Source organism: Patella vulgata, chromosome 1 (genome assembly GCF_932274485.2).
Source record: "Patella vulgata chromosome 1, xgPatVulg1.2, whole genome shotgun sequence".
Taxonomy (NCBI): Eukaryota; Metazoa; Mollusca; class Gastropoda; family Patellidae; genus Patella; species Patella vulgata.
In genome coordinates this window covers 2,098,505-2,113,896 of record NC_065879.2, presented here as the reverse complement: position 1 = coordinate 2,113,896, position 15,392 = coordinate 2,098,505, and the positions used below count along the sequence as shown (strand labels likewise).

At 35.9% G+C, this 15,392-nt stretch overlaps 1 protein-coding gene across 2 annotated transcripts in view; it reads right to left on the bottom strand.

Annotated features, from left to right (window-relative positions):
• Nucleotides 1-1,725: 1,725 nt before the first annotated feature.
• LOC126826665 (alpha-(1,3)-fucosyltransferase C) overlaps nt 1,726-15,392 on the bottom strand; it is a 65,270-nt gene continuing 51,603 nt past the window's right edge. Inside the window, exons 1-2 of one of the 2 annotated variants that reach the window (XM_050555666.2) lie at nt 8,287-8,353; nt 1,726-3,628 (exon numbers count right to left, since the gene is read on the bottom strand). In XM_050555666.2, coding sequence (XP_050411623.2) covers nt 2,336-3,628 — 1,293 coding nt within the window. In that variant the 5' untranslated portion in view covers nt 8,287-8,353 and the 3' untranslated portion in view covers nt 1,726-2,335. Of the gene's footprint in view, nt 3,629-8,286; nt 8,354-15,392 lie in introns of those variants that run through there. The other variant, XM_050555660.2, reaches the window with a different exon arrangement.

Here is a 15,392-nt window from a genome sequence, read left to right as displayed (position 1 = left end):
GTATTCCAAGGTGTGCCGTTGTCAAAAAAGGGTTGAGAACCACTGCACTAGTAGAAAGCTTAAAAGTATTTAATAGTTTTTAAAGTCGCCATCTACATATACACAACACGTCTGTTATCATGTTCGTCACTAGTCTATAATCCATACACTTTTTGACAAGAAGTAGCTTCGCCTGTTCAACAATAGGTTAGTCCGGAAGTGTCGAGTGGGCGTTAAACCCTCCCCCTCTCTCGCTCTCTCCCCCCCCCCCTCTCTATCTCTCTCTCATACACGTAGGCTATCATATACTACTTCTCAGCAAATCCTGAGATTTCCTACAATTTTCTTAATCTCTTTAACCCACCAAAATTGATTGCCAAGGCAGTGACTTTATATGTGTTTTTGGCTTTTGATAAGAGAGCTAAATCAAATTTGGTGGAATCTACATGTAACTGAAACCCCTCTGATATACATGTATCGTACTGTTTCTATGAATGTATTGAGTTGTCTATGTAATATGTATTATTAAATGTATATGACTATGTCTAAGTGTATATGTATGAATGTTGTCTATGCAGTCCATATCCCCCACTATACTAATTTAATTCATACATAGTTTTATCATTCGGTGTTTGTGACTTCTTAACATAATTAAAGTGGCTATGTCTCTAACTTAATATCATCCAAAATCTTCGACATTGAAAACACGAATTATTGGTCAATTTAAATCAATATTGATGTGGTGATCTTACCGTGAAAACATGGGCTTCTAATATTCAATATTTAAGACCATTGGTACATGAATCGTGTACCATAATGCGTTTCAGCGCCATTTGTAACAAGGGACTTGAAGAAAGGGGCTAGACATATTCCAAAAGTCATGTCAAACGGGGACGCCATATTCTTATCTGGAAAGCATGCGCAATAAATACTCTCGGTGTAGGCTGGAATAACCAGACGCTAGAGATGCGTGGCGCATCAGCTAATAAAAAATAGCTTGATATTCAACAATTCAGCCATCAAGTAAATGACTGGCGATACTTTTGGAAAAAAAAGGGGTTTTGGAAGAAAAGTTGACCTGATTTTCTTGCAGATACAGAAATCTGAAATGGTCTCAGATTAAATCTCCGGGCATCAAGGTTAAAATCCACCAACCCCCAACCCCACCACCCAACCCCACACACACCTCCTTTAAACTCTGACCATGCCACTGATATTACATTAATAGACTTATATGTGTTTTTAATCCAGTTTTTTTAATCTATTTTAGGCACCAAAGAATAAAGAAATCATTTGCGTTATAACGTTACATAATGTCCAGTGTCGTGTCGGAGTAGCAGTACATAGTCACATGCACACCTCGGTATAATTTTAATACACATCGCACATTCCCACAATCTAAAAATATAAAATATTTGCGTGGTTATGTAGGACGGAGGGGCTGACAAGGACAGCTGTCTAGTCGTTCGGTTGGGACGAAAAACCGAGGTCCCGTGTACATATTGGCGTGCACGTAAAAGATCCCTTGGCAGTTGGAATTCGATATAAAAGTAGGCCGTAGCGCCGCTGCCCGGGCAAAATTTCCCTCATAGAACACTGCATGGCGTATATTCGTCTTCATTAGCCCAGTTCAGAGCAGAACAGATGGACGTCTAACCCCATTTCATTTCATTTCATTATAAACTTTTCTGGGATTATAGTCATACGAATTCGGTCGAAGAATAAGAGACGGGGGATAATCAGGTTTGATCAGTTTATTAAAATGAAGTTGTCCCCCTTCCATTGTAAAATCGATCTAAATGTATATTAAAATTTGCACATTGCCCCAAAAAATTGTGGCAGGAAATTCAAATAAAATTATCTGACACATGAACCCAGAATAATAATAAAAGCATGCTTAAGCTAAACTGAATTAATAAGCCAACAGACATTAAATAATAAAATAGTTCAAAGCCATCTTAATCCATCGCATAACGCCCTAACAAAACCGTCTCTTAGTATCCGCTAGCAACAGAAACGGCCTAGATCCCCACCCGAATTTGATTCGATAAAATGAATTTATAATTTTTAAAAAAATATGTGGATGGTTGAAAACATAATTGAATGTATTAAAGCACGGAGACTAACACATGGTTCATTTTATTTCAATAATTCGCTTCCGCGTAGGGGTCTTTAGCAGTGGGAGGACACGGAGAAAACCCAAGAGGTTGGACTGGCGACCCTACTTCTTGTCACGTACGACCGGAGAATCGGAACCACGCCAGTAGATTCAATGACAGACCTTATGATACAGCGCGCACGTCCTAACCATTCGGGTATCCACCCCAAGGCAGATGAAGGTGAATACAAGAATCCATTAAATATCGGTTGGTTTATAACAAAGTTTTTCCCTAAACCATTTATTTATGTCCGAATACGACTTTCTATATTGATCGAGATTCCACAATCGTCGACACAACTCGCATATTGGTTGTTGGAAATAATGATATGTTCTGTACACAACTCTGTTGTTCTTTATTATATCATATTCTTCAAACAAACTTTCATATTCATCTTTACGTTTTAAAATAGACATATATTCTTCATCATTATCATTCAAACGTTTTAGATATTTCGCTAAATTTTCAACTGAACTAAAGTCAGCTGTGTCAATGAACGTTCCATTTGGCGCCAACGTTTTATAATTTGCTGCGCCACGTGCGATGAGAATAAAATCACCCGCGTAATATCGGAAGAATTTTTCTGTGACGTAATCCTTGCAATGGCTGTTTTCAAATGCCAGATAGAATTTATAATCTTTATTTATCATATCCATACACTGCTCATCGTCATCGCGTCCACATTTTAATTTTCCACATCCACCATACACGTCAACATCAATGTATTTCTGCAATTCCTTTACGTATTTTTCCCGGAGTGATTGTGTAACACAGTTTGAGACCAACCAAGCTACCATTTTAGTTTTCGACTTAATAATTGTATGATAATCTCGTATGGGAGGATTGTCTCGTTTTTTGATGATAGCGTAGGGTTCGTAAATATCAGCATCTGTACGGTACCACATTGTCCAGTTAACTTGAGATCTCCATTCGGGTTTATCGATATCACTACGACCTAATAGGCTATTAGCCGGTTCATGATTATGAAATACAAACACCTGATCATCATGACGATACGGCACCGATCCTTTTAATATCTGAGCAGCAAATAATAATGCACTACTTTCATTTTGGTATTTGTGATTGGTCGTGATGGAACATTTCCAGGGACAGTTGTTTAAAGGTTTTGGTAGTAATATTGGCATGGTGTAGCGTGTCTTAATATACCACAGTATAATCTTTACTTCCTGGTTCTTCATTTCTTCAAGAGAAGAACTGTCTGGTGGAGATGTCTTCACACTACCAACGTATGTCAGATTGTTGTGATGTCGTGTTATAGAATTGTTTTGGGTGTTGAACGTAAGCACATGTTTTCCAGGGGGTTGTGCCTTGAGGGTACTTGCCACAATATGCTGTTGTTTCGTCCCCAATGTTCTATTTGAAATAGAAAACTCGGATACTGAAGGATATAGGTATACAAAGAATATTGCTGCTGAACCAAACAATAAAATAACCAGACATTGTCCCTTAGTACTCGTCCTCGTCGTCATCTGAAATATATTAACGGAAAATAATACAGTTTGCCAAAGTAAGCTGTGTACTCGTGATAAGAGATAAATATACCCCCTCTCGCAGGCACGACTCGAATCTGTTAATTAATAGAACACGTAAGTTGGGAGAGATAGAGAGAGAGAGAGAGAGAGATAGAGAGAGGGGGGTTAACGTCCACTCGACACAAACCAGGTCATTTCGGGACTAACATATGGTTCAATTTTATTTTCATAATTCGCTTGCGCGTAGGGGTCTTTAGCAGTGGGAGGAAACCGGAGGACCCGGAGAAAACCCACGAGGTTGAACAGGCGACCCTACTCCTTGTCACGTACAACCGACGTAAGTTGGGTAAATATAATGTGTTCTCAAGTATTCAGCTCTAGCATATGGAAGGGTATGGCTGCCAATATTAAATGCTCTGCGACAATGTCGTTTCCATTGATTATATGTAAAAAGTACAATGTACAAAGTCCTAATACCGGTAATGATAAAGTCAAAATACCTCTAAGGCCAGAGTAAAATGTAAAACGTCAAATGTTAAGTGATAAATGACAAATGTTTTGTGTAAAATGCTTTTTTTGACGTGTCTACATTTTCATTTCTGTCATTACATTTTACTTTTGCGCTCTGTCACATCCCATTTGTCCTTCACGCTTTCTACATAGCATCAACTTCCATATGAAAATGTAGGATATCGCGTGACTTATAAAAATATACGGACATCCAGCACACTATAAGTCAGAACAGATGATATTCACGACACTATAACAGGAAATCAGCCTCGCACACAATAAGAAATTTACTTTTTACATATAATGAATGCAAACGACATTGTCGCACAGCATTTAATATTGGCAGCGATACCCTTCAATACTAGCATAGCGGGTTAATTGAGAAATGTTTATCCGAAATCTGGTGATTGTGGTATAATGAACGATAGGAAATAAAATGAAATAGGGTTTAACGTCCTACTGTTCTGCTCCGACTGGGATAATGAAGACGAGCATAAGCCATTCAGTGTGCTATGAGGGAAAATTTTGCCCGGACAACGGCACGATGGCCTACTCTTATATCGAATTCTAACTATGTTGATAATCGTGACAATATTTTGATTATTTATAAAACATTGTGTTATTTATAAAACATTGTGTTATTTATAAAACATTGTGTTATGTTTTATAGGTGACCTGGTTGTGCTTATGATACCGTGTCCTGTTGATGTGGTACGGATAGTCCCAATTTTGTGACATGTAATGGCGAGCTTGCCAGGATTGGACATTTTTTACTTATTGGTTAACGTTACATCCCACTTCTACCTCGTTGTCAGTGGCAACCTTTGATAAAATTTTCCTGTTTATTTTCAATATAGGCATAAAAGTATCCGTGTATCTGAAATGAACAGTACGCTTTCCAGAAAGAGTACTGTTCATTTCCGACAAACGAACACTTTTATACAAGCATTTAAAATAAGCAGGATATGAAAACAAACGCCTAGAAAGTCATAAATTTTATTACAAATAAATTACAACGGACGAACCATCCGCCGATGCACACTTCACCAGGATTGACCCACATTGTACAGTATCCTTTACATTAGGTTTAATAAAATTGCAGTTCTCTAAACCAGGGACAAGTTGTTTTGACGATGTCGTTGGCTCTTTGTTCACCGACTACGTCAAAACAACTTATTCTTTCAATACGGAGTGCAGTCTAAAAAAACACGTGACTATTTTACGCTCAGGGTAACGCAGCAAAACGCACGTGTTAATACTACGCAGGTCGTTTCTCCACTGCGAAATCATTCTACCACAGAAAGGGACAACTGGAAGAGCAGAAATAAATTATTTGTCATATTTCGCTTGACACGATCCGATAAATACTATTTTTCACATTTCGCTTCACAATACTTGATAAAAATGTGATGTAAGTGAGTTATTGGCACTTTTCCTCGGTGTATCGGTGAAGATCAGGATGCATCCATTAATATATTAGTACTTATACATTTTATTGCTTGTGGCATTTTTGACTGATCGTAAAATTATGGTATTTTATTACAGAGCTCATATGTTTATATTATTTAATATAGTGTATGTATGATTTGGTAAGTGGATCGATTTAAGTTTTATTACATACATTGGATAGTTCATTATCTCGTTTTATCTCAGTTGGTTTATTTGTAGTTGAGATATCGAAATGGATTTAACTAAATTACTTAAAGATACATTATGGGAGATTAGATAAAGAGCTGACAGTTCTCACTATAATAGTTAAAAACTTGATAATGTAAAGGGAATTTGCTGAAAATGTCAGTCAAATTGATCCACTCTGAACCGAGAATTTAGCGATTGAATGTTCGGTCTAGTCTCGATCATCATTACTAAAGTCGGTACGATAAAAACATAGTCTCGATTATCAATTTCATGATTTAATCATGAATGAAAGTTGAGCAGCAAATCAGGTCCTAAACCAGTAAATATCACAGGCTAGCGATGACATCGAGAGTTGATATGTTAATTAATGTCTAATTAATAATTTAGATAAGATTTCAGGCCTAAAGAAAGACCTTCAATAGGCAGATTTAGCTCTTGCATAATGCATGTTTAATCTGATTCAAAGTTAGTACAATCCATTGAAACTAAGAGCACAGGTTGTGATAAAAAATAAATATAGTGACAACGAACGATTAACTTTATATTCATTATTTAAAGGAGACATATCTCCAACTCACTATCATTGCAAACACGAAATATTGATCGGTTTAAATCAACATTGACGTTGTTATTTTATCCTGTAAAGATGGACTTCTGATATTTAAAATTTAAGACAACATGAAATTTTAAAATTGGCACACGTATCGCGTGCCAGAATACTTTCGAGTGTCATATGTAATGAAGCGACTCGATGAACAAGGCTAAACATAATCTATAGGAGAATACTACCGATGTAGACTGGAATAGCCAGACGCCAAAGACTGCCATTCTATTTTGCTAAACATAACTGATTAGAAATTACAATAAAAACAAAAACGATTGAATGTAAATCAGTTTATATACATATCTTTTTATATTATACTATTCAAAAAAAGTAGGGGATATATGATTTTGGGGGCATAATACTAAAATATGCAAATGACTACGAAAAAAGTCACTATAGAACCTAACAGAAGAAACATTTCCAGTTACATGTGACGCTGAAACGCACCAATAGCTACCGCATGGAATGCAGGTGATGCTTGGGATCATCATGGGGGTCCAATCCAAGATTTGCACGACTCTGACTTTGAATGTTACAGTCATTGTGGCATTGAATTCCACGGTGGAAACATCAGTTTAATTGTTTTAGTGACCAGAAAACAAATTTTGATATGCGTCGGCTTACCCAAAATGAAAGGTTACGTGCCCTTGGCATGCTACAGATCGGCACAACACAGGCGGTTGTGGCGCGGACGATGAATGTTTCTTAGTCTGTCATAAGCAGGCTATGGTCCAGATACCGTGATACACAATCTGTACAGGACAGACCACGCTCAGGTCGACCAAGGGCGACAACTCAAGCCCAGGATCGATTTATCCGTACCTTGGCCTTGAGAAATCGTGTCATCACAGCAAATCAGATCAGCGCTCGTCTTCAAACAGACACTGGTGTGAGAGTGAGTGGCTGCTACGAATTTGAAAATTGTAAAATGAAACACATGTAACAATATGGTGACTGAAACAATATTGTTATCTCTACGAATTATTGATTTTAAATTCATAATCAAGAAATAGGATCTGTGTTTTAATCTGATTGAATATTGAGGCTGAAACAATATTGTTATCTTTATACATTATTGTTTCTAAATTCATAATCAAGAAATTTACCAAGTAATGCAAGCTTGATACGTTAAGTGAGCTGTAAACTAATACATAAGTTGGAGATTTACATTTTTCTTTGTTATAAACGTATATCATATTTTTTGACCAAATTAGGTAACAATTCCTGCCGATATGCGAGGTATGGTGCATATCCATTCTATATTTGGAATTTACCTGTTTGTGGCCTATGACGTAAATCTATTAGGGTTTGGCACCTATAAAAGAGGGAGCGAGGGCTAAAATAGTGTTAGACACGCATTGGATTCTTTAGACGTAATTATATGACATAGTGGTTTCCTGAGGCTAATCACACTGGATAGATTTTTATAGCAGTGTGATGGGCTGAAAGATATGCTAATTTTAAATATTGTAATGTAGACTATTGTGATATACAAACGTATAGAAAAAGACTATCGTTGTTCCTGTTACATAGACAAGGAGCAGGGTCGCGTGTCCAACCTCGTGGGTTTTTCTCTGGTGCTCCGGTTTCCTCTCACTGCTAAAGACCCCTACGCGCAAGCGAATTATTGAAATAAAATTGAACCATATGTTAGTCCCGAATTGACCGAGTTTGTGTTTAGTGAAAATTAAACTCTCCCCGTCTCTCTCTCTCTCTCTCTTTCTCTCTACAACACTCAACAGTAGCCAATTCAGAGACAAGCCAACCCCTAGATGATCAGACTAAAACAAAGATATGTGACAGCGCTAGTACTACACACACTTGAATTATTCCAGAACATATTGTCCAGAATGCTTGATCTAAGTAAAATAAAATCTAATTTTAAATGACCCATAGAACATACCTTATTCTGATCCTCGGCTCACAGTTTCAACCAGGATATATTTTTCTAACACTTTAGCGCGTAACCGTTAATATCTACCTTATTGTCGCACCTGTTACTATCATCAAATACGATAAAATCAATAATAAACGTTAATTCACTTTTAGTAAGTTTACCTTTAAAGCTTGTAGATATATAATTACAAATAAATACAGAATACTGTAGCTACTGTCTGTTCCGGGTGACACTACGACTTGAAAATGACTTGCCATTTCCTCAATGTTTAATTAAAATGGCTAAAACTTTGTGAAATATCTGGAATGGTCACCCCATTGCTTTCTGTCTTGTGAGAACTAAATTCAGATCAAGCAATAATAATAATAATAATAATAATAAAAACTCTATTAATGAGGCAACGTATTTAGTTTCAGAAGTCCCTCCTAAGCTACAAAGACATATATATACATGTAATATCAGAATAAATTCAAAATCATTTGAAATGCAATAGAATTTTAAAGTGGGAAGTTTGGGAAGTCACTCCTAAACTACATAACATATACATTATACACTATAATTACACACAACACAGTTGCAAGTTAAAAATAATAAGTATGTCATCAGTTGAATATTATGGTTTCTTCAGTGCTCAATATAAATAAGTTTTCAGTTTAATCTTAAAATTTTCAACATTTTTACACATCTTTATATCAAAAGGCAGATTGTTTCATAAAAGACATGCAGAATAATGAAAAGTGCGTTTCATGGATTCCGTTTTGCATCTTAGAAGAAAAAGAGATTTACTGGTCTGTGAACGGAGCAAGATATCCGTTTTGGAAACAAGAGATTTTTCAATAAAATAGGAATTTAGATAAAGTGGAGTATTAAATGTAATAATTGTTAATGATAGAAAATTTTATTATAAAGAAGCCAATCGAGTTTAGTAAATAAAGAGGTGGACGGAGTTTCAATTGGTGCATCAAGAATAATTCTTGCTGCCTTCTTTTGTAATTTTAAAAGAATGTCTAATCTACTTTTGGTAGCATTTCCCCAAATAATAGAGCAATAATCAAATATTGGTAGTATGTAATTCTTGTCTCGTAAGGTAAATGATCTTTTATCTTATTTAGGAGAAATAATAGTTTTTCTCTCTTGAAAAATCCTGGTTTGTTGATATTTTGATACTGAAAACAGCCATGCTTAGTCTGGTTATCTTGACAGCCTAAGCGGACAGCTGTTTTGGTTTTAACCAACACTTGGATGTGTTGTTTCGGTCCAGTAGAATATAACTCCCAGACCACGGTTGTTGGTCCCGCTGTAACATTTTGATATCGATACAAGCTATATAAAGATTTACATAAAGAGCTGACAGTTTAAATATAATAGTTTAAAAATTGATAATGAAACAGGAATATATTGACACTTCAGTTAAATTGCATAATCTATTCTAAATTGCATCGCTAGCCTACGATCTTTAGTGGATTGTGAGCCGATTTACTGCATAACTTTCCAGCTTGTGGACACTCTAGAGGTCACAATTTTGATCCGATTTTGATGAAACTTAACATATATGATTATAACTCAATTCGAGCAAATTGGATCGTAACGTCCTGGATTATGGCCGCTGATTGAACGAAAAATCGCATTTTGAGCGCAAGGTCCCTCTAGAGGTCACAATATTTATCTGAAAAAATCGTTAGAATATATCACCGTTACACTATAATGATGGTTGGGTTCGAAAATCGGACCAAAACTGCCGGCCAACATGGCTGCTCCCTGTACACAAACAGTGTTAAAGTATGTAATATTAAGGTTGATGAAACTTAAAAATTGTATTTATAACCCAAAGATCTCGGTTCCTGTCGATATTCGCGCATATCGGACCGTAAGTTCCTGGATTATGGCGCCTGATTGTACGAGAAAATCGCGATTTTAGCTTGTGGTCCCTCTATAACCAGTTTGTATTTGAACAATTTAAAAATAAATTATTTAGTCCCCCACCACACCTACTGATTACGAGATGTCGTTTTCCCAAACTTCCCGAAGACCGCCATATAGGTTTAATTTGTAATGTGTTTAAGGATGACGTCCTTCTCCGCCTATGTTTCAATATTAACATTACTCTGTATATATAAACACCATACAGTAGTCAATGGTATTGTTAATCTCGGAGTTAAACATGCATTATGCAAGAGCAAAATCTGCTTATTACAAGTCTTTCTTTAGGCCTGAAATGTTATCTTAATTATCAATTAGACATTAATTAAACATGCATTATGCAAGAGCAAAATCTGCTTATTACAAGTCTTTCTTTAGGCCTGAAATGTTATCTAAATTATCAATTAGACATTAATTAACTTATATAGACCATAATAAATTCTCCATGTCAAGGCTAGCCTTCGATGTAGGCTGGATTAGATTCCTATATGCCGCTTACGGCCAAAGATAATTAAATCAGAAAAAGCGGATAATCGAGACTATGCTGTTTATATTAATGATTTTAGTAATGATAACCGAGACTATGCAAAAATTTCACCGACTTCTTTCTCGGTTCATAGTGGATCAATTTGACTGAAATTTTCAGCAAATTACCTTTACACTATCTAGTTTTTAACTATTATAGCGAGAACTGCCATCTCGTTATCTTATCTCCCATAATGTATCTTTAACAAACATAAATACGTGTTATGCCACAGGTAGACAGACAGAGGCCCACAGTTGGTTTACAGTTTATCCAATTCCTTTGGTTTTTACGCCCCGTTTCCAGTGAAAAATATCATATTGTTCTGATGCTATTCTCAACCAGTATCAAACATGTATCGTGTCTGAGATTTGTTACAATTTGCCTCGAGCATATTCAACACAACCCAACATTTATTGGCACCGGGATTAAGGCTTTATATATCTTTTATTCTAACGCTTATTGGGAATATGTCACCGAAAATTCAATAAAACCTTGTTCACAAAGAAAACAGACATATTTCAAGCTTTACTATATTAAAAGAAATAGTTTAGATCAGCCAGCCCAAGCCTCATCTCCACTTTTTGTTCATTATTTGGGTTTAGCGCCCGCCTTCACCGACAAGCGTTCAATCTATAAAAGCCTATATTCCTACAAAATGTTACTTTAGTCAAGAGAAACAAGAAAATTCATAACTATCCGGGGGAGGGATGTGAGTAAATTCAACTGAACAAATCAGAATCTAATAGAACAATTTTCACCTTTAAGTCGCACTCAACTGGGAGGATGTTCAGGAACTGGAGTAGCGGTGTTAAAAGGGTAAAGGAAACGTCAAGGTTTATGCGATTACGGGAGAAGTTTGTGAAATCTGAGGCAATTATTCTGCTCATGAAAATGAAATGAAATGAAATTGGGTTTAACGTCCTACTGTTCGGCTCCTAAACTGGGCTAATGAAGACGGGCTTACGCCATACATTGTGCTATGAGGGAAATTCTGCCCGGGCAGCGGCGCTGCGGCCTACTCTTATATCGAATTCCAATTGCCAAGGGATATTTTACGTGCACGCCAATGTGTACACGGGACCTCGGTTTTTCGTCCCATCCTAACGACTAGACAGCTGTCCTGATTCTGTTCATACAGGTACATGAATATGATCAGGGTGTAGTGACGTCGTTTTATTTGATATAAAGGGAATTAACTATGTAAAGAGATGCCACTCCTACTTGACAAATACGTAAGATGATATGAACATCAACTATTAAGAGATCAAATATAATTCAACTGAAAGGTGATATATATGCAACATAGATATTTTTTTATTCAGAAATTAAATATGACCTCTCCCCTAGATACAAGAATTAATATGGATATGTAAAAGAAATATGTGAGTAAACAACAAAACAATACAATGGACACTTAATCAATAACATTTTGTATACAAATATTTACACATTTTAGTTTTAAATTTACTTATATCGTTATATCGTTTACTGCTGTGACGTCACTTTATTTTGAGCTGCACAGCTAGTTTCACCCAACAACGAGAGTAGTGTTGACACAGGAATCAAAGGAATCAACTCCAACTTGTCATGAAAATATCATTAGCGATTGTCTTGAAAAATCAACATCTGGGCTATCAAAATATGTTGTCTGTGATTATACAGGACATTCCGTGCCAACAGCTAAAAATAATTGTTGATCCCCTGAAAAATGAAATCAACAAATTAAAGGATGACCTTGCAGCCACAGCACGTCAACTTTCATTATGAAATAAAAGAAATATGTGATAATCTGGAACAATATGGAAGAAGAGATTGCATAAGGATTGGAGGGATAATAGAAAAACCTGGTGAAAATGTTAAACAACTAACCTTACAGGTCTTGGAAAACGTCAATCCAGATATAACATCTGTCAATATTGAAAACTGCCACAGAGTATACGGTCTAAAGTCCTCAACTTTCCAGCGCCAGATTATAGTAAGGCTCAGCTCCTACAAAACCACAAAAAGAATTATGGTAAACGAAAAGGTTGTAAACCAAGCGCCAGGAAACATTTACATAAATGAAGGCCTAACAAAACATGTTTAAACAAGCCAGGAAATCCTTCAAAGATAAACATATTAAGGGATCCTGGACTATTGATGGTAAGCTTTTCATCTGCCTATTCCCAGCTAATGAAGAAGACCAAGACAAGATAATGCTCCTAAGAAGATTAATAGACTTACCTGGATAGGTACCGACAGCAGGTGAACTTAAAAAGTATGACCTTGGCATTACTAGCTCATTATTTCACCAGTAACCAATGTATCCTTTAATAAAATACATTATAAATATTATAAATCAATAATATGACCAAAGTTGTAAATAACTCACTGTTGCATATTAAGCATATCTATATAACATGCGTAGGTCCTCTAAAATCTATTATTCAGTCTTATAACCCTGTAGCTCATAAATTCTGGCGCAACAAATCTCGCTAAATGACAATACGATCATTGCAAAATCTAGCTTGTTATGTTTTTGGAGACTGGATAACAAAATTAGTTTCGATGTGTCAGAAATAGCAGGTATTGACATTAAAAGATCCTATGCTGATATGAGCTCTCTTATGTTGTAGTTTCTGATTGTATTAAACATACATTATGTAAGATTTAGATAAAGAGCTAGCCATTCTTGCTATAATAGTTCGGAAATAGATAATGTAAAATGAATTGCAAACGAAGATATTAGCCTTTGAAGGTTTGGCAAGACGTGTGCAATAATTTCAACGGCCTAAAGAAAGACCTGCAATAGACAGATTTAGCTCTTGCATAATGTATGTTTAATGTAACATTTATATTATAATGTCCCGACACCTGTATTTTCTGAATCAGTTATCACATATTGTGTAAGGGGTCATCACGGTGGCTACGTGGGTAAGACGCTGCGCTGGCTCCAGATTTTCCGGCGTGCCACCCCCCATCCCCCGTCAGTGATGCAGGACGGAGGGCTTGACAAGACAGCTGTCTAGTCGTTCGGATGGGACGCAAAACCGATGTCCCGTGTACACATTGGCGTACACCTAAAATATCTCTGGAATTCGATATAAGAGTAGGCCGTAGGCAAAATTTACCTCATAGCACACTGCATGGCGTATGCGCGTCTTCATTAGCCCAGTTCGGAGCAGAGCAGTAGGGCTGCTTATTGACACACAATTTCACACTCCCTATATAGCCTACATGTATGCATCTTCCATACTTAACAATGCAACTAGTGAAAGTCTAGTAATATTAGTAAGCCTTGAACATCAACCTGCTCCGGTTGCAGAACAATTAAATTAAAAAAAAAACTGTCTTCATAATATACACACACACCATCTATCTAAAAATAATGATCTATAATACATATGATAACATTAATAGTAAAATGCCAGAATCTAGTACGCATTTGAATTTGAAAAAAAAAAGTATGTATTGCCTGGATCTTAGCTAAACAATAATAATAGCCCTACTAATATTATAATATTATTATACTAGTAAGTTTTCCCTGGATCTTAGCTAAACAATAATAATAATAGCCCTACTAATAATACAATAGTAATGATAAACCAGAACTACGACATATGTTGAATGATGTCTATCGCAGCACTACTGATATAACATGTATCCATATTTGGAGGGTCTAGAGCACAAGTGATCTAACAACCAACTAAAATGGTTGGTAGTTAGATCACTTGTGCTCTAGACCCTCCATTTGTTCTAATATTTTTTATATTTACACAATAGAAATCCTTTAATACAAACAACTGCTATTTACTCACCTGTTCTAACGATGTGCTCACGAAGCCATCCTCGATCAGTTTTCACACGGGTGAAGTACAAAGGTGTCTCCTGTTATCCAGTCTCCAACAATTCCACGTTTTTATTTTTCACATCTGTTACATAAAATAGCTCCCCTTTTAATTAGATAATTTTACTTTGTGTCGATATAAATATAAACTACTATATCTAATTTTAAAACATAATCTGCTCCGATATCCTGATGTTTCCAAACATGCCCGCGGTCATATTGTTTTCTGTACATATTATATTTATCTTAATGTTGCATTGCTCTTGACTAGTACGGTTTTATGTGCTATATATAGAGAATCTCCTACCAGTCCGTTTTTATATCAAAAAATATCAACGGAAGAAAGTAACAAAAAACGAGGCTCTGCCGAGTTTTTTTTTTTTTACTTGATCAACGAGTGTTGATATTTTTTGTTATCAAAAAAGACGAGTAGGAGATTTTATTTATCACACAATCCCTTCTTACATGCACAAATCGATAAATATAATTCTTTGCTGTAGATTTCACTTTTACTGAACATTACGGCGTAGTGATACATCATCACGGTCAACTGAAAAACAATAGTCCATTTTTAATAAAAAAAAAAAGTTACTTTTAATAAGAAATGAACTGTTCTTTGAAAATAAAAAAAGTAGTTCCTTTTCAACTGACCAATCAAATTCATGTAAAGGAGATATCGCAGTAGATTATGACATATATCACACAAGCGATATCTACTGTAGAATGTATTATTGCGTGACAAAACACGTTCTCTTTATTCTGTATATTATCCATTGTACCTGACATATACACCGAACTTAAAAAACAATTGTAGCACCGAATATTTCACAGTTGACATTA